This window comes from Malania oleifera, chromosome 4, assembly GCF_029873635.1.
Source record: "Malania oleifera isolate guangnan ecotype guangnan chromosome 4, ASM2987363v1, whole genome shotgun sequence".
NCBI classification, from domain to species: domain Eukaryota; kingdom Viridiplantae; phylum Streptophyta; class Magnoliopsida; order Santalales; family Ximeniaceae; genus Malania; species Malania oleifera.
In genome coordinates this window covers 52,926,516-52,950,378 of record NC_080420.1, presented here as the reverse complement: position 1 = coordinate 52,950,378, position 23,863 = coordinate 52,926,516, and the positions used below count along the sequence as shown (strand labels likewise).

The window sequence follows — 23,863 nt, the reverse complement described above, 5'->3', positions numbered from 1 at the left end:
AAAGACAGTTTTGGGAAGACATGGATAGCATTTTACAAGGGATCCAGATGTTTAAAAAGACATTCACAGGAGCTGATTTGAATGGTCACATTGGGAAGGATAATATAGGGTATCAGAGGATATACAGAGATCATGGATATGGAGATAAAAATGAGTCCGATGATACAATCTTAGAGTTTGCCATGTCTTACGATTTGGTTATATTGAATACTTGCTTTATAAAAAGAAAAGAACACTTAACAACTTTCAAGAGTGGGTACAATAAAAGCCAAATAGATATGTTTTTAACTAAGAATAGGGACCATCTATCTTCTTAGGATTTTAAAGTTATCCCAGGTGAAAGTTTGGCTACACAACATAGAGTCGTAGTATTAGATATACATATTAACGAATGAAAGAGGAGGAGTAGCATAACTCAACACAATAGGGCTAGATGGTGGAACTTAAATGGAGATAATATAACAAAATTCAAAGATAAAATGAACAAAAAGTGTGATTGGGCAATAGGAAATAAGGTCAATGCAAATACTGTTTGGAATAAAATGACAAATTCTATCGTAAGGATACCAAAAGAGGTTTTAGGTAAGTCCAAAGGAAGATACTTGGGTAGTAAAAAAGGTTGGTGGTGGGATCAAGAAGTCTAAAAATCCGTTAAGACAAAAAGAAATTGGTATAAGATATGGCAAAATTGTAGAAATAAAGAAAATTTTGAAAAATATAAAGAAGAAAAAATGCAAAAAAAAAGACTATCAATGAAGCTAAACATAGAGCTCATGATACTTTATACACTAAGCTAGATACAAAAGGAGAAAAAGACATATACACGTGCTAGAGCTAGAGAAAGAAAATGCAAAGATTTATGTCTTGTAAAATGTATAAAGGACGAGAATGATAATGTCTTAATTAGAGAAGAAAACATTAAAAAAAAAAAAAGGTGGCGGAGATTCTTTGATAAGTTGTTCAATGAAAATCAAAATGAAGGATTGAACTTGGAAGTGACAAATGAAGGGAAGATTAAAAATAGGAGATTTATTCATAAAATTAGAATCCTTGAAGTTAAGATGGCAATAAAAAAGATGAAAAGCAGGAAACCTATAGGACCAGATAAATACCAATTGAAGTTTGGAAATGTTTAGGGGAATTATTTGGTTAACTAACCTATCAATAATCATATAAAAACCAAGAAAAATCCAGAAGAATGGAAGAAAAGTACGTTGGTACCCCTGTATAAAAACAAAGGCGACATTCAAAACTGTAATAACTATCATGGAATTAAGATTATGAGTCATACAATGAAATTATGGGAAAGGGTAATTGAACATAGAATAAGATTAGAAACGAAGATTTCAGAAAATCAATTTAATTTTATGTCGGGGAGATCAACAATAGAAGCTATTTATCTTTTAAGAAGTTTTTTGGAAAAGTTTAGGGAAAAGAAGGAGGACTTGTATATGGTTTTTATTGATCTAGAGAAAGCTTATGATAAAGTACCTAGGGAGTGCTTTGATAGGTATTAGAAAAGAAAGGAGTTTGCAGTAGATATACAGAGGTCATTAAGGATATGTATGATAGAGTAGTGACTAGCGTCAGGACCATAGGAGGAGAGTCTAGAGAGTTCCCAATCTCAATAGGTGTTCATCAATGTTGTACTTTGAGTCCTTGTCTTTTTACTTTAGTTATTAATGAAATTACTAGGAATATTCAAGATGAAATCCCTTGGTGTATGCTATTTGGAGATGATATCGTGTTGATTGATGATAGTAGGAGCAGAGTAGAATCTAAGCTAGAACTTTGGAGAGACACATTAGAGTCTAAAGGGTTAGGATAAGTAGGAATAACACTAAATATATGAAATGTAATTTTAATAATGTAAGGAGTGGCAACTAAGAGAAGATTAAACTAGATAATCAAGAGATTAAGAGCACTAATAGATTTAGATATCTTGGATCTATTATGCAAGATGAGGGGAAAATTTAAGAAGATGTAGTACATAGAATTAAGACAGGTTGGGTAAAATAGAGGAGTGCGTCAGGTGTGATCGTAGAATACCCTTAAAATTAAAAGGAAAATTTTATAAGATGGCTATAACGCCAGCTATGCTTTATGGTTCAGAATGTTGGGCAACTAGAAAAAAATATACAAAGAATGAAAGTTGCTCAGATGCGTCTGCTAAGGAGGATGAGCGGTTTAGCATTAAAAGATAAAGTAAGAAATGAACATATACACAAAAATTTAGGCATAGCACCAATTAAAATAAGATAAGGGAGGGGCGACTTAGAAGGTTTAGGCATTTAAAATGCATGCCTAGTAGATCGTAGCGGGGTGAATTGGCAGAAAAGAATTCATGTAGCCGAACCCACCTAGTGGGACATAAGGTGCAAGGTGGTTAAGTATACTGAGACATGTTTCACCTACCAACAACTACAGGACTATTGAAGCCTCTTCAAGTACAAAAGGAACCATGGAAAAGTGTCTCACTTGACTTCATAATCAACCTACCCAAAGTTGGGGGCATTGGGTCTATATATGGGTGGGCAAGAAAAACTCAAAAATAAACTAAACCAGTTGAGCTGAAAAACAGTTAACCTTTTTTACATTGGTTTCGGTTCAGAATTTTCAATTGTTTTTGTTAACAATTCAGTTTTACTTCGGACCATTCAATAGCCGCAGTTAATTGAACAATATCTTATAAGTATATAAATATATTATTTCATATTTAATACTTTAAATAAAAAATTATTTGTCAACAATTTAAAGTTGGATTGATTACTTCTATGCTATTTTCCAAGAATTAGGACTTGGATTATGGATTCGTTTATGTTCAATTCATGGGTTGATGTTTTTAAGCATATGCTCGATACTAATTTAAAGTTAATAAATTTATGACTTCTTATTAATGCTTAAAATTTAACGATTGAATTTTAAAATTGATTTGTCACCTATAATAGAAGAAAAAATATTAATTGGGAGTGACTCTAAAATTTTAAATTGGAACAAATGGTTCAATACGGTTAAACTGATGGATCCTGGCCAAAAAACCTGTTAACCGAATTAACCATTTGAAATGGCTTGGTTTTGATCCACATTCTAGCGAACCAAAACTTCGATTTGGTGAGATAGATTTTTGAAGTATGACTTTTATACCAACAGTGCGATATTGCTCAGCTTGGCAAAAGAGAAAGAAAAATTGTTCTTCAAGCGTATTGTGAGGTATCGGTGATGCAGGACAGCACCATGGAATTATAGCCAAGAAAGAAATTAGGAGAAATAGAGGAGAGAAAGGAAGGGGAAGAACAAAAAAGAAAAAGAGGGGGAGAAGGGAATAATTAGGGGAAAAGAACAAAGATTCAATTCTTATTTCAAATTCGCACTTGCATGCAAAATATCAAGTCTAAAATCAAAACGACATGATACAAATGAAAATCTAATGGCAAAAACCTAAAATATCATGGCTGGAACCAATTTATAGCGAGTCTGGAACTTGCTGTAGATTGGCAATTTTTTCTCAAGTGCATTGCCCGCTCATGAGGTGCAACTCGCAAGTCAATAATGATTAAACTCTTGGCGAAGGTAGACCCGCAATTGGTGATTGGTGATTTCTGAGGTGGTGATCTAATAAGAAAAGCACATGAGAAGTTAGCAATTAAAGAGGGGTGTGGCTGGAAATGTTTAGTCAGCCAGTGGGATCACATGCCTGATTGGGCCTTTGGTGGTTACTTTTTCTATGGTGTGGACATGGTCTTAAATTTCCACGAAATTTTCAAAATTTCAGTCAAAATTTTCGGTTTCCGTCACCCTCGAAATCGAAATGGCAGTTGATTTCCGTCTTGCATAATTTTTGTCAAAATTTTAACGAATCATCCGAAATTTATCGAAATCTTAAAATTTTAGCAAAACTTGTCGAAATTTGAACTATGCAATGAAATTTCCCCGGAATGCAAATGAGAGATTTAGGAGTGAAGGAAAATTTCTCTCTTAATTTATTTTATTTATTTTTATCGAAACAAAAGATTATTACAAGTGCTTTTGAAATTTATGAAAAGTAAACTTACAACAACATTTTATTTAGCCATTCATGTCTAAATTATTATTATTTGTATAATAAATAATATTTTAAATGATTTATGAGTTTCATTTGTATTAACTGATTCACTAAAATGTTTAATGGACATTGTCTTACAAATATGCTTGATGCACATATTATATTACAACTTCTCCACCTCACACACAGCATAGATGTATTTACTTGCAATATTTGAATCCTAAAACTTACATTGTTATGTCTAGTACTCATTTCTAAAGCTTTATAAAAGAAATTCATGCCTAATACTTATTTCTATTATTTTTTCAAATTGAAATCAAAATTGACATCGAAATCGAAATTTTCGTACTTTTGGAGCTTCAAAATTTGAGTCAAAATCGAAATTTAAGGCCTTGGGTGTGGATAGGAAATGGATATCTTCCCGCAAGGTGGGTTCAAAATATGAGTGGTACAACTGTAATTATAACAGTAACTCGCATGTTCTTTTTCTTTTGTAATTTGGCCGGAAGGTTTAGAGTAGAGAGGATGACTGAAGGGGCTGAAATCTGGGATTGGGATTTAAATTTCTGGATGGTTTCAAGATTGAAGGGGAGGAGAGAGAGGGATGATATTGAAAAGAGATAACATTTATCAAAAAGAAAAAAGAGGAAGAGAATTAAGAAAATAAATTAGAAAGAAGAAAAGAAGAAGAGAAGAATCAAAGAGAGGCAGTGGGATAGAAAATTAGAACAGGGAAAGAACAGAAAATAGAGGCATAACAAGGAAAAGAAAGAAAGGGGAAGAAGAACAGTGAAACAGAAAAAGAACAGAGAGAAGATTAGAAGACTGCAGGGAGGGAGGAGTGGGGGAGAGAGAGAGAGAGAGAGAGAGAGTGAAGAAGAGTAGAGGAGGAGAATAAAAGCGAGGGAAAGAGAGGGGAAATGGGGGATTGGGAAAAAAAAATGATTGGGCTCTAATACCAAATGATGCAAGACAGTATCACGGAATTATAGCCAAGAGGGAATTAGGAGAAATAGAGGACAGAAAGGAAGGGGAAGAATAAGAAGGAAGAAGAGAGGAGGAGCATGAGAGTACAATTAATGGGAAGTACTCAATTCAAATTCATCAAAAAAAAAAAAAATACTCTTAAATGCTTTTCACACCCTGTTTATAAGAAAGCCTAAACTACAAGAACTACACACAAACCCCCAAAGATACATGAAATTACAAATGAACCCGAAAAACACATATATTTCAAACAAACCCCCAAATACACATAATCCTACTACTAAATATATTAAACACATAAACTAATTAACTAAAAACAACAATCCTTGATCCAATTCTTCTAACTTAATCTCCAACAAGGATCTGCCCATGGTTTTCGCTTCTTGTCCTACATAAATTGGGGTGTTCCCGAAGACATCATCAACAACCAAGAAATCAGATTCGGGGAATTTCCATCCAAAAATTTTCAGAATCATCAATTCGCAACTTGACATCTTCAAGCTATCACCTACACACTAATGGCCAAAATAGACTCAACAAGCTTCTAAGGGAGTATTTGCACCATTTTATCACTGCCAAAACAAGAAAAATTGGATGCAGCTACTCGACGTGGCTTGATTATGTTTCAATGCTCAAAAGAGCTCAACAACAAACAATATTCCTTCTAAGCTCACTATAGCCCATCAGACATTGTTACGTCACACAATGAATGAGTTGTATAGAAGAAAGAATTCACACATCTTCACCAAAAAATGGAGACATAATGGAGAGATTGCTCAAGCCTATCAGGAGAAAGTCACCAAGTAAATAAAAGATGGGCAGATAAAGGGAAAAGCTTGTTGCACCACAATGTGGGAGGGTTAGTGTTTGCTAAGAGCCATCCAAAACATATCAAGTTTGGTCACTACACACGTGAGATAGGAGAGTACTTTGCGAATGTGAAGGATGAGCCCCCATCTTGGGCGATGTTGAGAAGGAATCTTGATCCTCCAACTTGGATGAAGGTTGCACAAAGTGTTTTATGACAATTGCCTCAAGCATTCAACGCCAACACTAAAGATTCAACTTGAAGTTAGTCAACCAAAGAAACACTCAAGATTATGCTACCCAAAAAGTTGAAGAAAGCATTGCAGACAGTGCACATCATCAAGGCGAGTAGGGTACGAGTTAGCTTTTCACGTCAAAGTCTACAAGGACGTCAACCACATAAATAGGGGTGGAATGTCACAAGCTTGCTCAAGGCCGTATGCTTGCATTTAACAGCTTGTCTTGTGAAAATTGGGATGGTAACCATCATGTAGATGCTAAAGTAGGTCTTATTCTTTAAGTAGAGTGACGCTTTAACTATACAATGGAGACATCTACATGAAGTACTCTAAGGAACATGCAAATGTCACACAAGTTCGACAGCAATGACATGAATTAAGAGATACTGGAAGGGATGACAATATGCATTATTGCATTGCCATTATCCCATCAATTCATCTCGAGCACAAAATATCATCCTCTAACTTAACCCCCTCGCCATTGGGTAAAGGCTTGCCCTCACTGTACAGGATTTTGTGCTTGGCAACCCCCAAAAAATATAATTTTAACTGACCAAACCTACATTACCCTCACGCTAAGTGCCCATATCAGCTGCTAAATTTCGGAAACTCCCCTAAACCATCAAGATCTTAATGCAAACATTCAAGTGGATTTCTCATTAGTTTTCAAACCTTTTAGAAGAGTGGATTTCTCATCAGTTTTCAAACCTTAGAAGACCCATAATTCATCTCAGCCATCTTTATCAAATTCTAATGAATCAAATAATTGATAAATATATTCAATGAAATAACAGATATTAAGAGCAACAGAGGGGGAAAAAATTAAATAAATAAATTGAAAAAACCAGAAAGAGTATTTTTTATAAACACTACTTTAGTCCATTTCATAATATCCTTTCCCCCCATGATACTTATAGTCACCATCAGAAAGAATATAAGCACCACAGTACTACATACCTTATCCTGCCCCTGAGCAGGTCTTGGGAGACGTTCAGCTTCAATATCATACTTCAGAACTCTAAAGCATTCAAGGCGTTCCTCCAAAAAGAGTGCATAAGTACGTACCCAGCCAGAGCAATCCCAAGCTGAAAAAATTATAAAAATAGAATAAGCTGACTATTGATCATTCTCATTAAAGGAATCAACAAATAGCTTAGTGATGACCCAAAAAAATAAAATATGAATTTTGAGCATCAAAAAATAACCAATAGGGCTTGAATCATCCTTGAAATTGGAAAGTTGGAGAACGCGTCCTCTCTGTGAAAAATTAAGAAGTTCTTCCCTAAAAGTAGGGTCACCCTCTCTCAATGTTCTATGAACAACTATCAATGATTTTAATGCCACCTGTCAACAATGACAAGACCAAAAATAATATCATAAACAAAGTATAGAAACCAAAAAGGCAATAATGAAAATTTACTAGTCACTAATGACAATATATACAGATTTGTTTGGCATCATTTCTGTTTTTGTTTCTGTACAATAAAGAAACTAATTATAAAAAAACATTTTTTTACATTTCCGGTTTTCTAATTCCATGGATGGTTTTCAGCTGTTTGTAAAAAAATTAAAAACAGATTTTATGGTTTTGAGTTGTTTTGGCAACCTGTTGTCAAAATATTTTAGTATGCAGAATTAACTTTTTTGGATTAAATCATTCATTTTATCAATATTTTTAATTAAAATTTGAAAAAATGATCATATGAATTTAAACAAAAGTAATTTACAAAATACTTTTACTATATTTTAATTGTCATATATAATAAGATTGTTTGTGTAAAGTGAATTTTAAAATATAATAATTAAGTAAAATTATTACAATATTTTTATTTTTTATTATAGTACTTTTAAGAATTAACTTTTATTATAATATTTTTAACGTAAATTACTTTGTACTTTTATTATTTTAATCATATTTTGTAATTGTTATTTGATTCATAGAAAAAAAATGACCATTTGTTTAATTGAGTTTTTAATTTGTTTTAGTTCTAGAAACATTAACTAAACAAGTTGTTGGTTTTCGGTTTTTAGTTTCTATTTCTTATTTTTAGTTTTCATTTCTAGTTTCTATTTTCATAATTTTTGACAGAAATACCGAATGGCACCTACGCTATAGGGCAGTTACAAACTTGCTACTTAGTACTTACTACTGACAGTGCATAAGATTAAAATGCAAGTATGTAACTAAGTTCAAATTATGATGAACATAAGGCATATACTTAGTATTGATTGCTAGCATTTTTTTTATGCATCAGTTTGAGGCAAAAGAATTCTGCACTAGCGTGTAATAACTGTAACGGACGAGCAGCTGGATGTGTCTCATAGTCCTTTTTATTAGTTAGAAGGAAAAGGCAACCAATAGAGCAAAGAAAACTATATAGTAGACAGCGCACACACACAAAAAAAAAAGAACGGAACTTCACAATGTCATTACAAATGCTTTACAAAAATGGCTGCCCTTCCAATCTCTTATGAGGTCAGACAGCAATAATACCTGAAAATTTTCAAAAGAATAAACCCAGAAGGAAGTGAGGAAAGTTGCTCTATCCCATAATAGCCATAAGCAGGTTGAGCAACCTTTAAAAATCTTATCATTCCTCTCAATCCACAAGGTCCCAAGGATGGTGAAAACAGCCAAAATCCAAAGAGCTCTACCATTTCTATTCTTTACAAAAACCCCCTAAAGTTTACCAAAAAAAAAATTCTTGGATTTTATCACAAAAAATCCTCACCAAACAAGCATTTATCCATCATGGCATTGGAATTTGGAACATACCCAAAAAATGCCCAACATTGCATAAATCATTTACCACAAACATCTAAAAACCAGGCAATCAAGAAGTATTGACTCCCCATATCTTTTTTGCACAAAAAGCATTGATTCTTTAGGAGGCATTTAGTCGTGGCATCAAAGATATTCTCATGGAATGACATTCTTCGGAATCTCAGTCCTAAGAATGGGATGTTTGTCTAATAGGAAATTTTCTATTTGCTCATGACGTAAGATACCCAGGATTGTATATAGGACATCCATGTCCATGTTTGATTCAACATGAAAATTCAGGTAGACATTTCAAAAAGATGACACTATGCTTTTGACATGTGGATAAATAATATATGATGAGGCCTAATTATAGTTTCAACACAAAAACCAACTAAGAATATGTACATGATTAAATCCATGTACTAAAACTTTCAACAAGCATAAACTAAAAAAATTCAACACTTAAAAATTCAATTAACTGAAACAACTGGGGGATAATCTAGTTCCAAATTTTAACAATTATATTATATTATGATAATTTTAAAATAATAAAATTACTACCTTCATTTTTATTAATAATTTATTATTTTAAATATAATAATAGTGTGTAATAATACTATATTATCATAACTTTGCTTGTCTGACTAGCCAAAATAGTGAGGGCAATTTCATCCCAAAGTAGGATTCCTGTGGGAATGGGATTTTCGAAACTTACCATGGAAGAGGGTGAGAATAAGATGTCCATGTTTTGTGGGAATCCTTCATTCTCTGGAATGTTAAGATTCCCACCACATCAGATGTTGGTGCCCAAACAAACATGGGAATGAGATGCCATGGACAACAGACTCTCAAGAATGTTACGAGATTTCGTGCACCAAAGGCCCTATTAAAATTTGCCCCCACTTTTGTAAGTTGTCCAAGATTAAAATGCACTCCAACATGTCTTCTCAAAAATAAAAGCCATTTTTTAGGGATTTTATAAAGCACTTCCCTAAGGAAATTTTGTTGTCCTAACACCATATGCTTGGCCTAGAGGATCCTATAAAAACACTTAAAAATGCCATTCTTACCCTATGTTCACTCAAAAACACTAAATCGTACCGAAAAGCATCACGAACAAAAGAAAGGAACACAAAAATCACACCCTTCAAATTTTGAATATAATCATTTGATAAAGCCTCCTCATTCATGACAAAGTCAAAAAATGAAAGGAAATACCCTTTTCAAAGGATAAAAAGGTTTCAAATTTAGGTTTAGAGTCTTGAGACTTCGTATGTACAAAAATTTCAGTGTCAACATCAATTTCAATTTGGATTTTTAAAAAGGATGGAAATCAGTAGTACAACATGGCATCTTTTTATGAAACTTTTAAAAAACTGTATAACATAATAATATGGGACTTAGAATGAAAAATATTATAAATAAAATACATTAATGACAATTGTGTGGTGTATATGCACCGAATCCATCATTGTTTTAGAAGACTTAGGCGTCCTAAAATCCCTTCAAGCTAGGTCTAAAATACCAAATCCCAAAAAGGCCAACACATTGCGGATGGAGGCTTGTGTATTTGTATAAAATGCACACTTTTTGCACATTTTCAGTTGAGGCTTACACATTTTTGGTGTGAATCTAAAGTTAAATTTGGCTAGAAAATTTGAAAATGTTTTTACGAAAGCAACAATCATAATAAGATTTGATTTCTAAACTCTTGAATCTCAATCTTTCCAAAATAGTTGAGTGCTGCCTCTTGGATCTTGAAAAAAAATTAGAACATTGTAATGTTATAGCAATCTCTTGGCATGATTTACTTAGCCCCTATGTGGAACTTGGAAAACATTAGAAAAAGGAAAAGAAAATATGAAAGAATATACAATTTGGTTGACAAGGAAAATGAGAAAGAAAATAAAATATCTACATAATCAAAACAATATTTAATTTTACACATGATTAATATTTGATTTTTCTTAACTTTTATTTTTTAATCATATTAGAAATTTTGTTATTTTTAATAATATTTTACATTTTACTTAAAGAGAAAATACAATGGAAATTTGATTTCCTTTTTATTTTCATTTTCTCAAACAAAATTATTGTTCTAGCAAAAAAAATTATTGATCCTAACAAAGACTTAATGAATTCAAGTTAGAATTTTTTTAAATAGTCAACAAGTAGTTTCCAAATTATGTTTTTATATTTTATTTGTAGTTTCCAAAAGTTTTTTTTATTTTAAAATATAATCTCAAAAGGCTTTTGAGTTCTAGCTCAAAACCCTAAGAGACTCACAACTGAGGGTTAAGATGCCTAACTTACGCCTTCACCATTTAAAACATTAATGATACAACAATCATATAAAAAATATTCAATTAACATAAATGAAATTCATCGATCAATTAAAACATTGGTAGCGAGATGGGTTCAATCTCCTACACAGAAGAAGCAGTACAAGAATCTCCCTCTACAAGAGCCAAACAGTACTGTTTTCTTTAGTACAATAGTCAAATAGAACTTTACAAGAGTTCTCCACTAATGGTAATAACAAAAATGATCTAAAACCCAACCTAAATGAGGCTACACCTCAAATCAAAGCATAATTCTATGAACTTTACCCACCAAAAGCTAGTCTTTTCTCAAGATTTTTCAAAAACTATAATTATGCTTTCCAACAACTTGCAATCATGCATTGCCCTATGAGAATGTCACCCTAGCAAAGATTCATCAAAGTTGGTTTAAATGATACTAGTATATAATTCTAACACAAAAATCATTTAACCACAATGCGCAAGTAGTTGGGAGATACAATAAGAAACCATGGAATATACATGAAGAAAGTAGAACTAGAAGAAAGCATAAAACTAATCCAAAATACAACATTAAAACGTAAGCAATTAACATATACACATAGTTGTTTGAATCTTACAATTCACGATTCGATTCATATGATTCGTATCAATTCTAGACCAACTCAATTCGTATCTTACTAGAGAATCTAAAAATAACTAAATCATTGCCAAATCTATCAATTCACCTCGTGAATATGATGAATTGATCTAAATCAATCGATTCACACAATTCTAAGCCTATCATATCATGATAGATACAACCAGTTCAAATCCCGTTTCTTTTTCTTATTGCTTTTATTTTTAAACAATTACCTTCTCTTCCATATCCATGTCTTTTTTTGTGCTAAAAAAAAGGAGAAAATAGAACTTTAGGTCTTATATTGCCTTCACAAAGCCATTCTTCACTTTTGGAGGAGTATAGTTTTCTATCATTTAGAAGACAAGGCAAAACACTTTGCTAAGGTACTACTAATGTTCTGTTGTGTTGTTAAAATACAAAACTTTGTTTTTTTTACATAGTCTATTCAATTATTATCACTTTTTAAGCTAATTATTTTTATTTTTAATTTGAGAAACAATATGCATGAAATATTTTTTTAAATTATTGATAAACACCTAAATTTCAGTTTTTTATTGTTTTTTTCATGATATCTTTCCCTTAAACAGCACAAGTTCATTTTTTTATTAATACTTCTTGACTCATTCCCTTTTCATTTTCTAAGGAAAAGCATACACATGAAATATGATTTTTACGTTGGCAAATTTAAATGTATTATACTATTTTACTTCTTGTTCATATATCAATATATGCATATCATTTAGAATCAATTCTGGAAATTTGTACCGAATCTCACAATTTGATTCGATTCTTGATTCTCGATTCCCAAAATTGGAAGTTCAATTCACGATTTTACATACAACATAAAACTAGTATTTTTACAATTTTGATATTATATACTACATGCAAGGTATCACATTTAAATAATAGAAAATGTAATTTATTTTGTACAAATACAGTCAACATAAATTTTTCCATCAATGATACGTATGATTAACAAAAGAAGAGAATGTGAGACATGTTCAAGTCAAAGAACAAACGGTCGAAAAGGCCAAACAAAAGGTTGAATACTGAACTCCTTTTATGGATCTAAAATACACTAAGAAAGTGAAAGTGAAACTGAAACATATCAATAGCCTTCCCCTCGAAGAAGGAAGTTGAGCAACCTCAAAGATTCCATGACTCCTTTCTCTCCAAACATGCAACATAATCCCCCACAATCCGCATAATGACAGCACACTTGAATAGGTTCACATACATTAATCATTTACATCAAATAAAATGAAACTAAATCATTTAGATCAGAACAAAATGAAGTCACTAATGTTAAAGAGTAAAAAACTAGTCTCAAATGCCAAAAGCTTGTAAATACTTTCAGTAAAGAATATCAACAAGTCACACTATATTTTAGTGCATTTTGTGTTTTGATGGATCGTGTTCAGTGAGTTTCAAAAAAAAAAAACTAGTGGACTGCAACATCATCCTTGGGTTTCATGTTGGTTCTTGTCTTCTTGAAGCAACAAAAACATCACATATATTACAATAGAAATATGAAAATGTTCAAGACCACACCAGGAAAAGCAGGACAAATCCCCAAAACACAAATCTCTATGAAGCACCACAACAATCATTTATAATGGGCATGCTCTCAAGAAGATGCCTAGCTGCTAATAGAAAGATATAAAATTTTAAAAAAAAAGACACCAGAAAACTAAATGTGAGCCTAGTTCAACACCTTAAATGTAGCACCATGCAACACAGACTAACCAGCAAGTTAAACACAAGTATTTATCAACCTCAACCCCCGCCCCTCCCCCAAGGGTTCTGACTTTCCCTCCTCATAAAGCATAAATGCAAAAAGATGCAACATTCACACTTATCACAAAATTTGTCTCATAGGAAGCTTGTCCATCATCACACAATTTCAACCACAGCTATTATAAAAAATTAAAGATAATAACTAATCCAATTAACCCTAGCAATGCACAAAAAATACAGCTCTAATATCCTTTTCTTCATAAAAATATCCTTTTGGTCAATCTTCTCAGACAAAACCTAACAGAGCACCTCTCACACCTTCCAAGCCAAGTATTAATGCTAATTACGAAGAAATCAACCACCAGTATTTCTAACTTGCAGGATGAAAGAATGCAACACCAAGGCCACATGGGTTGGCTTCCCTTTAGACCCTTTTTTTAGACTTCTACTCATCCAAATCTCAAAAATAAGTAAATAAATAGCATATCGTTCATACAAATCATGGCACCTCCCACCTTCAACCTAAACAAGTGATTTTTATTCTTTCCACATTTTTCCATCTAATGATGCATAAAGAACATGATGCTCCATTTATCACCAATTAACTAATAAACCTTTACTTCTTCGCCATGTTAAATAAATGGCTCAAGCCAACTCTTACACCACAGAACTACCCAAAATCAATTTTCAAGTGTCAGTCGAAGTACCCTTTTGTATTGAAATCTTCAATACACACCAAGAGCATGTTTCACTCGCAATTTCTTCCACAATATTTCCGCCTGATTCCCCACAGAACCACAATAACAACCACAAAACTACAAGATAACAACAGCATTCACCATAAAAGACCCGCTTTGGTGATTCTTATGACATGGTAAGGCAACAAAAGGTGTTCTTTGAGTGAAGGAAACTGGAAGATTCATCGAAAAGATAAATAAGCAAGATTTTTTATAGAATATGGAAAATTCCAGTAGAGGGTATGAATAATTTCAACTCATATTATTTTCCCATTAGCTTAGATGCAAACATTGCATACTGAAGAAAATTAAGCAATGGAAAGAACAGGTAATTCTTCCTCGCAAAACCTGAAAGACATCTATACCACACCAACATAAACTGCATCATAACTATATTAATTCCCTCCCACATAGACCGCATCATGACTATATTAAATAAAAAATAATAATACTTTTAGATCAATTGACGATAGTTGTTTAATCAGTGGTTATAGACACATGTTAGTTGGATACGAATCCTGAAGGCAGTCGTCCGATTTAAGGTTCTTAAAAGAAGATTTAAACAGGGGAATCAAATATGCAATCAGGAAACGCAAAGGAATGTATAGGCAATGAAATCTATACCGTCCAATTATGCGTCTTTGCTAACCGCCGGGCAAGTGCATGAATACAATAAGCAACATCCGCTCGGGGTCGAATCGCAGATGTGGCGGTTAAGATTTCTACAAAATAAGTGACAAAATAAAAACAGAAGAAAAAATGGTACAAAAAAATTTTAGAAAAGTGAATTCCAAAAATAGAAAATCCGAAAAGAAAATTGGATCTGCGAATGGAGAAAACTACTAACTTCGGAGGTGTCTCTCCTTGGGAGGACACTCGACGTGATTCGTCGCCTTTACTATCGCAACGTCCAAATCCTAATAGCAAGAAGCAGTCAAATCGAAACTCAAATTGAGATTTCTGAAATCTCGCACGGAGGAGAGAGAGAGAGAGAGAGAGAGAGAGAGAACCTTGTAATCGCTATTGACGTGGGCGAGGCCGACTTTGGTGGTGTCTTTGAGAGCGCCATAGGCCTTTCTCCAACTCTGGAGCGTTGCCATGTGGCCCTTCTCCCTCTCTCAACTGCTTTGCCGCTGAAATCGCTCTCTCTCTCTCTCTCTGCAAATCCTTCTTTCGCTCGACCCTCTTCTTCCCTTATTTCTACAACTACTTACGTTTTCGGTGTCTCCCTCTTTCTCGCTGTGTCCGTGTGCCGGCTAGATTTTGGGAGAGAAAAAGTTGATCAACGCAACATCCGCGCAAGCATGGGTCGTTCCCGTTCTCTCTGGCTGCTAGAGGCTGTTCGCGCGATGGATCGGCCTTCATGTAATAACTAGAAATAAAAACGTTAAAATTTTAATATATATTAAAATATATAATATTATTAGACACCGTACTATGTAATTTGGTTATTAATAATTTTTAAAATTTAACAATTAAATTTAAATTATAAATTAAATTGTCAAAGGTGTAATTATTTGCTTGTTTGTTGATGATATGTTGACTTTGGGTAAAAGTATTGAAAATGCTAAGAAATTGTTGTAATCTAATTTTGATATGAAAGATATAGATTACTCAAATGTGATTTTGGGCATTAAAATAATTAGAAACAATGGTAAATTGATTCTCACTCAATCACACTATATTGAAAAAATATTGAAAAATTTTAATCATTATGACTGCAAACCTGTTAACACACCTTTTTATGCAAATTTGAAGTTATACCTTAACTCTGCTAGAGCAATAAATGAGTTAAAATATGTTAGAGTTATTGGATGTTTGATGTATGTTATGACTTCTACTAGACTTGATATAACATTTGTTGTAGGTAAACTTAGTAGGCATACTAGTAATCCTAGTGATATATATTGGCATGTTATATATAGAGTATTAAAGTATTTGAAAAATACTATGAATTATGGCATACATTGTGAAGGATATCCTACTATCTTAGAAGGATTCACAGATGGCAGTTGGATCACTGATCGTAATGATCATACATCAACCAGCGGGTGGATATTCACCCTTGGTAAAGGAGCTATCTCTTGGGGTTCAAAGAAGTAAAGTCTTATAACAGATTCCACTATGGCATCAGAATTTGTGGCTAGCTTCTTGTAGCAAATAGGCAGAATGGCTTAGGAATTTGCTATTAGAAATTCCAATTTGGCCAAAGTCTATGTCACCTATATCTTTGCATTGTGACAGTGAGGCAACTTTATCATGGGCATATAGTAATATATATAATGGTAAATCCAGACATATTGGCTTAAGATAAAGCTATGTGAGGTAGTTAATTACTGATCGTATAATCACCATAGATTTTGTGAGATCAAGTCAAAATTTGGTCGATCCATTAACAAAAGGACTTGCAAGAACATGATCTAGAAGACATCAAAGGGGATGGGACTTAAATCCATAACCCATAGTCACCAATGATGGAAACTCAACTCAACACTTGAAAATTTCAAGTTTTTTAGTTCAATGAGCAAAGTACATCATATATAGTGACTGAAAGCACTAAAATATTTTTGTGTATCACATAATCCATCCTAAAGAAAATAGTGTTTTGTACCTGTAATGTGAAAAGGTGAACGTTGAGCTTAACCTCTTAATAAGTTTATAACAGGTTCTGTGAGGTACTTTAGTTACAAGGGTACCTTGATAAACCTACCTATATGAGTGTTGGAAGTGGTGTTGAGTCCTATGAGAAATGGATTTATCTCTAGAGCGCTCATCAAACTAGGATATAGACGCAAGGCCAATCCACGCATCGGCTTTTGGTAACACCCAGAGATCTTATCATTTGTGTGTGATATGTATCTGGTTGATCAAAAGAGGATTGCTAGTTCAAAGTTCGTCTACTATGTAATCCTAATTAACTTTGATATGTATTCACTAAGTGAAGGTTCAAGTCCTAAAGACCCATTCATTTATGCATAAATTATTTTTTATCTAAATAAATTATTTTTCATCTATATTTTGAAAATGGTGGGAGAATGTTGAAATATTTTCTAAAATATATGATTTTATGGGTGGGTTTTCAAAGTCTTCCTTTGATGAATTTCCTAAAGCATTTAAAGTTATGTGGGTTTGTCCCACATTAGAAAAAGTGGAAAACAAAAGGTTATTAATAAATGATAAGGTGGAATAATCTCTTAAAATTTGTTAAGAGAAAGTGCTAGTGTGTACTCTAGTGCTCCTTTGCACTGTCCGCACACACGTGCGCGCGACATGTTCTGTAGGGCACTAGTAGCGCATTTAATTGGCGTATAAGCACTTAGCACTTTGCACGCTTACATCGTTGCGAGATCGTGACCGTTGATCATGATCGGATGGTTAAAAATTAATCTTATATTTTTCTTTAGATTAAGTCAAGCGACTGATGATAAATCATCAGGCAACTGGGGTGCTTCTGAGTTTGAAAATTTTCAAACAGAATAGGCTCAGTCGACTGGCCCTATCGAGTGCAGTCGACTAACCCCATTCTGAATTTGAAAATATTCAAACAGAATAGGCCCAGTCGACCGACCCTTTCGAGCATAGTCTACTGACGTGCGATAAACAACGCTGAATGGATGCAACCTTTCGCAACAAATGCAACCTTTCGAAAAAGGCATGATTTTGTCTATATAAAGATAAGTTAACTCCACGAAATAGATCAAGAAAATTCATCATTCTTTTATTCTATTTCTCTCTAATCCTTCCACAAATTACATCATTTTCAAATATGGATTCTATTTTCTGTAGAGATGGAATACCAAAAAATTTGTTCAGATAACTTTAAGGGTGTTATTGATCAATTTTCATTTGTGTATAATGCAAACTGATATCAGATCATAATCTGGGCTTCATAGTATCCTAGAAACGTATTTTCTGACTCAATACACAGCAATCTGGTAGGGGTAAATAACGTTTTAAGGAAAACGACATTATAATGTGCCTTGAAGCATTTGCAATACTGCAGCATTTTCCTCATCCTATTCTTACAAAAGGAGGGACAACAGCCATGCAAGGAGGAAACACAGTAGCTAAAGCTGTTATGTGCGCAGACCACTAAAGAAGAAACAAAAAAACAAAAAAAAAACACAGATGCTATGTTAAACACAATAGGCTATATTCAGCTAGTCCTCTCTCATCTCTCTCTCTTTCTCTCTCTCCTCTCCTTTGTTTAATTGTTTTTCTTTACTTTATTATTATTTCAATATTTTGTTTGAGTTTATTATTGGATTGAGAGTATTTTTATTTAAGTTATTATTATGTTGAGTTTATTTAATTGTTGAATGTTTTAATTAGATTAATGAAGTCTTCATTTTGAGTTCATTATTTGAATGCTTAAAAGGTTGGTTATTTGGCTCGTTTAATCTTGTTATTGTTTATTTGATTGGTTGAATGATTCATTGAAAGAATTATATTGGTTTTGTTAGTTTGGATAGTTGTTTAAGTTTAATTTGTGTTTTATGGGATGTTTTAAAACACAAGGAGACTAGGATTTGATTAAGTAACAAGGTTGCACATAAGGTGTTCAATAAAATGTCCGTTAGAGCATGAACACCATATTTGGCCATTTAATGTTAGAAATAGTGGATTAGATGATGTTGTTGGATGTAGTTTAGCTCCTTAAAGCAAGGATAACTGTAGTGACCCGGGAGAAATTATGGTATTTTAAATAATAACAGAGAGAGAGAAAATAGAAATGGAAACAGAAACAGAAAGAGGCAGCAGACTTCGTCAACGAACACGCACTTTGGGAGTAATAACTGAGGAATTTAATCAAGGACTCATCGACGAATACAGGGGATTCGTCGACGAGGATAATACAGGCTCTCCCTGTATTTGTCAATGAGGATAACACAGGCTCTCATCAACGAGAAAACACCGAGAGAATTTTTGGGTGACTCTGAATTTCGTCGACAAATTGGAGAGTTCGTCGACGAATTTCCTGTTGACCTCGTCAACGAGGTGACGTGGCTCGTCGACAAAGCTCAGTGTATAAATAGGGCCAACTTTCATTTTTGGTTGAAATCTAGCGCAAACATCTCTCTTTCTCTCTCCTCTACGCCCCTCCTACCTTCTTTCTAAGATATCGGGCCGATTTTTTGTCGTTCGACGATCTGAAGCCAACACGACACTCTTGGAAAAGTTCTCTACAAGTCTGCTGGAGCGAATCGTCGGTGGGGTTAAGTTGGAAACCATCCCAAATCCAGGGTAAGACTTTCTACTCAGTATTTGGTTTCTTGATAGTTGTAGGAAGTGTAATATGCGTAGAAATACTGAACTTTAGTTTTGGAAAATATCGTTTTCAGGGTGTTGAACGGGGAACCCCGCGGGCGCGGGGCTGTTTGTTTTAGGGGCTTTTTGGGACTTAGGTAAGGGGATAAACTAAGTTAGTAATTTTATGAAAAATATGTATATTGTTACAGCATTTGATTTCAGGAAAATGAATATATATATATATATATATATATATGATTTATATTTGGGAAATACCGCTGAAAATGATGGTATGTTAGATATATGAAAAACCTATTTCGTGTGGCATAAGTAGAAATTATAATGAAAATTTGTTTTCTAGGAATGTGTTAATGATATTGATTTTTATAAAGGAAAACCAGCGTATGGGCCGAGATTTTGATATATTTTTTGGCGTACGGGCCGAGCTATGTGTATGATTTGCCAGCGTATAAGCTGAGCTATGGATATATTTTGTCGGTGTACGGGTCGTGCTATGGATGTGATTTGCTAGCGTACGGGTTGAGCTATGTATATGATTTGTCAACGTACAGGACGAGCTATGGATGTGATTTTCTAGCGTACGGGCTGAGCTATGGATATGATTTGCCGGCGAACGGGCCGAGCTATGGTAACACACACTAGTGTTAGTTTATTTCCCTTACTGAGAGGTGTCACACCCCGAATTTCATAAACATTTCAGGAGCCCTTGATAGGAGAGTGGGTAAAGCTCCGCTGATCTAGTACTGTTGACCTGCCCTTCCAAAAGGGTAAGTGTTTTGATAGGGTCGGATGTATTTTGTGGGATGGCCCTAAGATATCTTCTGGGTTGTGTACTGTGTGTATATAAATACAGTGGTTGTAGTAACTCTGGTATTGTGATGTATGGTATAATGAGATGTATATGATTGTATGTTTCCTACTGCTTAGGCTTCCGTTATGTGTTTAGATGTATCCCTGGTATCCACGGGTCCAGGTGGATTATGATCTGCTGAGTTTTGTGATATTGATTTTACTATATTATGGAAAAAAATGTGGAAATTAAGCAGGTCGTCACAATAACCACTATTTATTCAATACGCATCCTCAATTTCTTATAATTTAGGGACAAAAATAGTTGTTGCAACACTGATATTTTGTAACAACCCGAAATTTTCACTATATATATTTTATAATTACCATAATAGCTTTGATATCATGACATACTATCGAAGTCAACCTGGACCCATAGGCACCAGAGATTTTCCTATTTATACATACATACTTCCTAAGCAGCGAAACCAAAATACACTTTATATATATACAATACCAGAGTTTCACTGTTTCTACATATACACATATATACCCCAAAAACCATCATGAGTCTGACCCGACTACTTACCCCGCAACTGGGTAGTTCCTATGAACTGCTATATCACGGAGCTTGCTCCTCTTGTCTGTTGGGATTTCATAAAGTATTTGTAATGATAGGATGAGACACCTCTTGTAACGACCCGAAAAATTTAATTAATAAAAATAATAGAAAAAGGGAAGAAAGAGAAATATTTTTTAAAAATGTCAGCAAAGAATCGTCGACAAACCAACTGGTCTCATCAACGAGCGTTCTATCTTGGCTCATTGACGAGGGCACATGTCTTGTCGACGAGGAATTACTGAAAAAGGGTTTTTACATGACTGAAATTCGTCGACAAGTTTGTTGTTTCATCGCCGAACTGTGTACTAGGACTCGTTGACAAGTCCACGTGTCTCGTCGACGAATCCCTGCCTATAAATAGCGAGTTCTTTCATTTCAGCATAAAATTTTCCGTTTGCATCCTCTCTTTCTCTCTCTTTCTAGAATTTCGGCCCTGCTACCTTCTCTCTTCAATTTCGGGCCAGATTTAGCTTGGTTCGACAATCGAAAGCTAGCACGAGACTCCTAGGAAGATTCTTTGCAATATAGGCAGAGCGGATTTTCGATTTGAGAAGTTTGGAAAACATCCCAAAACCATGGTAAGTGAAATAATTTAAGGTATTAGTATTATTTTGAGATATTTGGAGCTTAGGAAGTATTATAAGGGTATTTTATTAGGATTTAAGGAATTTGGAATTTTCGGATTATAGGGTCTTCTTTTGTTGACTTTAGGCCGAATCCCGAGGAGCAGGTGAGGGGAAATATTTTATAATAGTCTTTTTTAATAATTTTAAATGACTAATTTTGGGTATAATTTCTACACATTTAGGTATAATTTTTCTGAATAATGCTGGTATTAAAAATACTGTTTTAAAATATTTATATTATAATGGGCAAAATCGTGTGGTTGAAACCATTCTTCGTAAATAATTGTGTGCATTGTGGATTTGATGAACCATTGAGACTGCAAATATTGTTTGGCAGTAATTTCTATCTGGTTGAATTTACTAGTTGATTGCGGATACTGATGTTGTGTATACTGTGGTAGAACTGTGGATATGTTGAATGATTGGTTTGCTATGGACTTATGTTGTGGTTCATGTAAATTGCGATATAGCATTGGTAGTAGTATGAGGAGGTTGTTATATCGTACCTGGTATAACCATCATATAACATTGACAGTGGTATGAGGAGGTCATTATATGGGCGTTTATACTGGGAGGTAAACATTGACAGTGGTATGAGGAGGTTGTTTACCTATTTACCATGATTGGAGTGTTTGTTTGTAACCTATGTGGTTTGATTAGTCCTATGTGAACCAGTCCTGTGTGGACATATATGATGTGTGATTGGTTAGTCCTGTGTGGACCAGTCTTGTGTTGACATATATGATGTGTGATTAGTTTGTCTTGGGTGGCCCGTGTAATATGTGTGATTGGTTAGTCCTATGTGGACCAATCCTTTGTGGACAGGTATGTTGTAATTGATAGTCTTGTGTGGACGATTATATATTGTGTGGTTTTAGACCCTGCGTGGGTATGATTGATGACTGTATGAATTATCTTGTGTGGAACTTCGTGAAATATTTGGCAATGATTGTGTGTAATTCTAACTAAGTATTTTGGGTAAAGTAGATTACTCCACCCAAGGGCTTGCTGAGAAAGGCGAGTACTCTAGTAATTATTTGTGGATACCAGGGTAGAAGGAAGCCACTTGTATGGGCGGGTGACCTTCCCTATTCTCGGTGACTTTACCTGGATACATAATCCGAGAGCTTACTGAGGAAGGTGAGTGCCCTGGTGTTAGCACTAGAGTAGAGGGAATCTATTTGTATGGGTGGGTAGACTTCCCTATTCTTGGAAATTATCAGTAAAATATTTATAAATGTGGGCACGTGATTGGATGTTAAATACATTGACCATGGTGTGATTATGAGCATACTATTTTTGGCTACTAGTGGATTGTGAACAGTTATATGGATATTTTAATTATATATTAAACACTTCAGCCACACACTATTATAAATTATTTCTTCCTTACTGAGAGGTGTCTCACCTCGTCGATGATTTAAACTTTTTAGGTTATCCAGGTGATCGAGCTTAAATAGCTCCAGGGCGGGGTAGTTTTGTGAGTGGTACCCGAACGACTATGTTTTAGTTTTTATGTTTTATAAATTTTATTTAGGTTTTTGTAATATGAAGGATGTGGTTGTAATTATTATGGAACTGCATATGTAAATATAAAACTCTGGTATATTATGTTTGAGGTTATTCAAATTATTTTCGCTGCGTGAATGGTATTAGAGATGCGTGTTGGTCTCATAACACTTCGGGCCCTACGTGGCGGGTTCGGGCGTTACACCTCTCAGTAAGGAAAATAGACTAATATTAGTGTGCGACTGTAACGTCTCGAACCCCTCGCGAGCTCGGGGTGCTACTTTAGTGACATCTGTGTACCTAATACCATCTTATAATATAAAACATGCAGCGGAATAAGTAAAATATTCTCCATAGTCTATTACCAGAGTCTAACCATCAACATACAACAAAGTCTTTCCATTCTTATATTACATCTCAAACGAAAAAGTCAACTAACTCGGTCCTTATGATCACAATACAAGACTTGAGGCGTACAACATAAATATCTTACATCCGAGTTCTTGTAGACACTCACAAAAAGAAATTATACTAGTCTCCACCCCTTGGTTATGCTAAACTCAGTCTCTATGATTCCTTGAAAAAATGTTGTATACGGGGTGAGACACCTCTCAGTAAGGAAAATTAAGTTAATGACAGTGTGTGGTCAGCATATGTTTTAGTATATACAAAATCATACATTCTCTCTTTTACTGAAAATAGTATGCATACTCACTTCTCATTTCTTATAGTATAAAACAGTACTCAAAACAATTACATTATTTACATAAATATACTAATATGCATAAAAGGCTCCCCCTGGACTATACGC

At 34.0% G+C, this 23,863-nt stretch overlaps 1 protein-coding gene across 2 annotated transcripts in view; it reads right to left on the bottom strand.

Moving 5' to 3' along the window:
* LOC131152666 (putative clathrin assembly protein At2g01600) overlaps positions 1–15,609 on the bottom strand; it is a 49,910-nt gene extending 34,301 nt beyond the window's left edge. For both annotated transcript variants that reach the window (XM_058104454.1, XM_058104455.1), the window contains exons 1-5: positions 15,246–15,609; positions 15,083–15,152; positions 14,860–14,957; positions 7,281–7,419; positions 7,033–7,160 (exon numbers count right to left, since the gene is read on the bottom strand). In XM_058104454.1, coding sequence (XP_057960437.1) covers positions 7,033–7,160; positions 7,281–7,419; positions 14,860–14,957; positions 15,083–15,152; positions 15,246–15,335 — 525 coding nt within the window. In that variant the 5' untranslated portion in view covers positions 15,336–15,609. The remainder of the gene's footprint in view (positions 1–7,032; positions 7,161–7,280; positions 7,420–14,859; positions 14,958–15,082; positions 15,153–15,245) is intronic.
* Between the last annotated feature and the right edge of the window lie 8,254 nt (positions 15,610–23,863).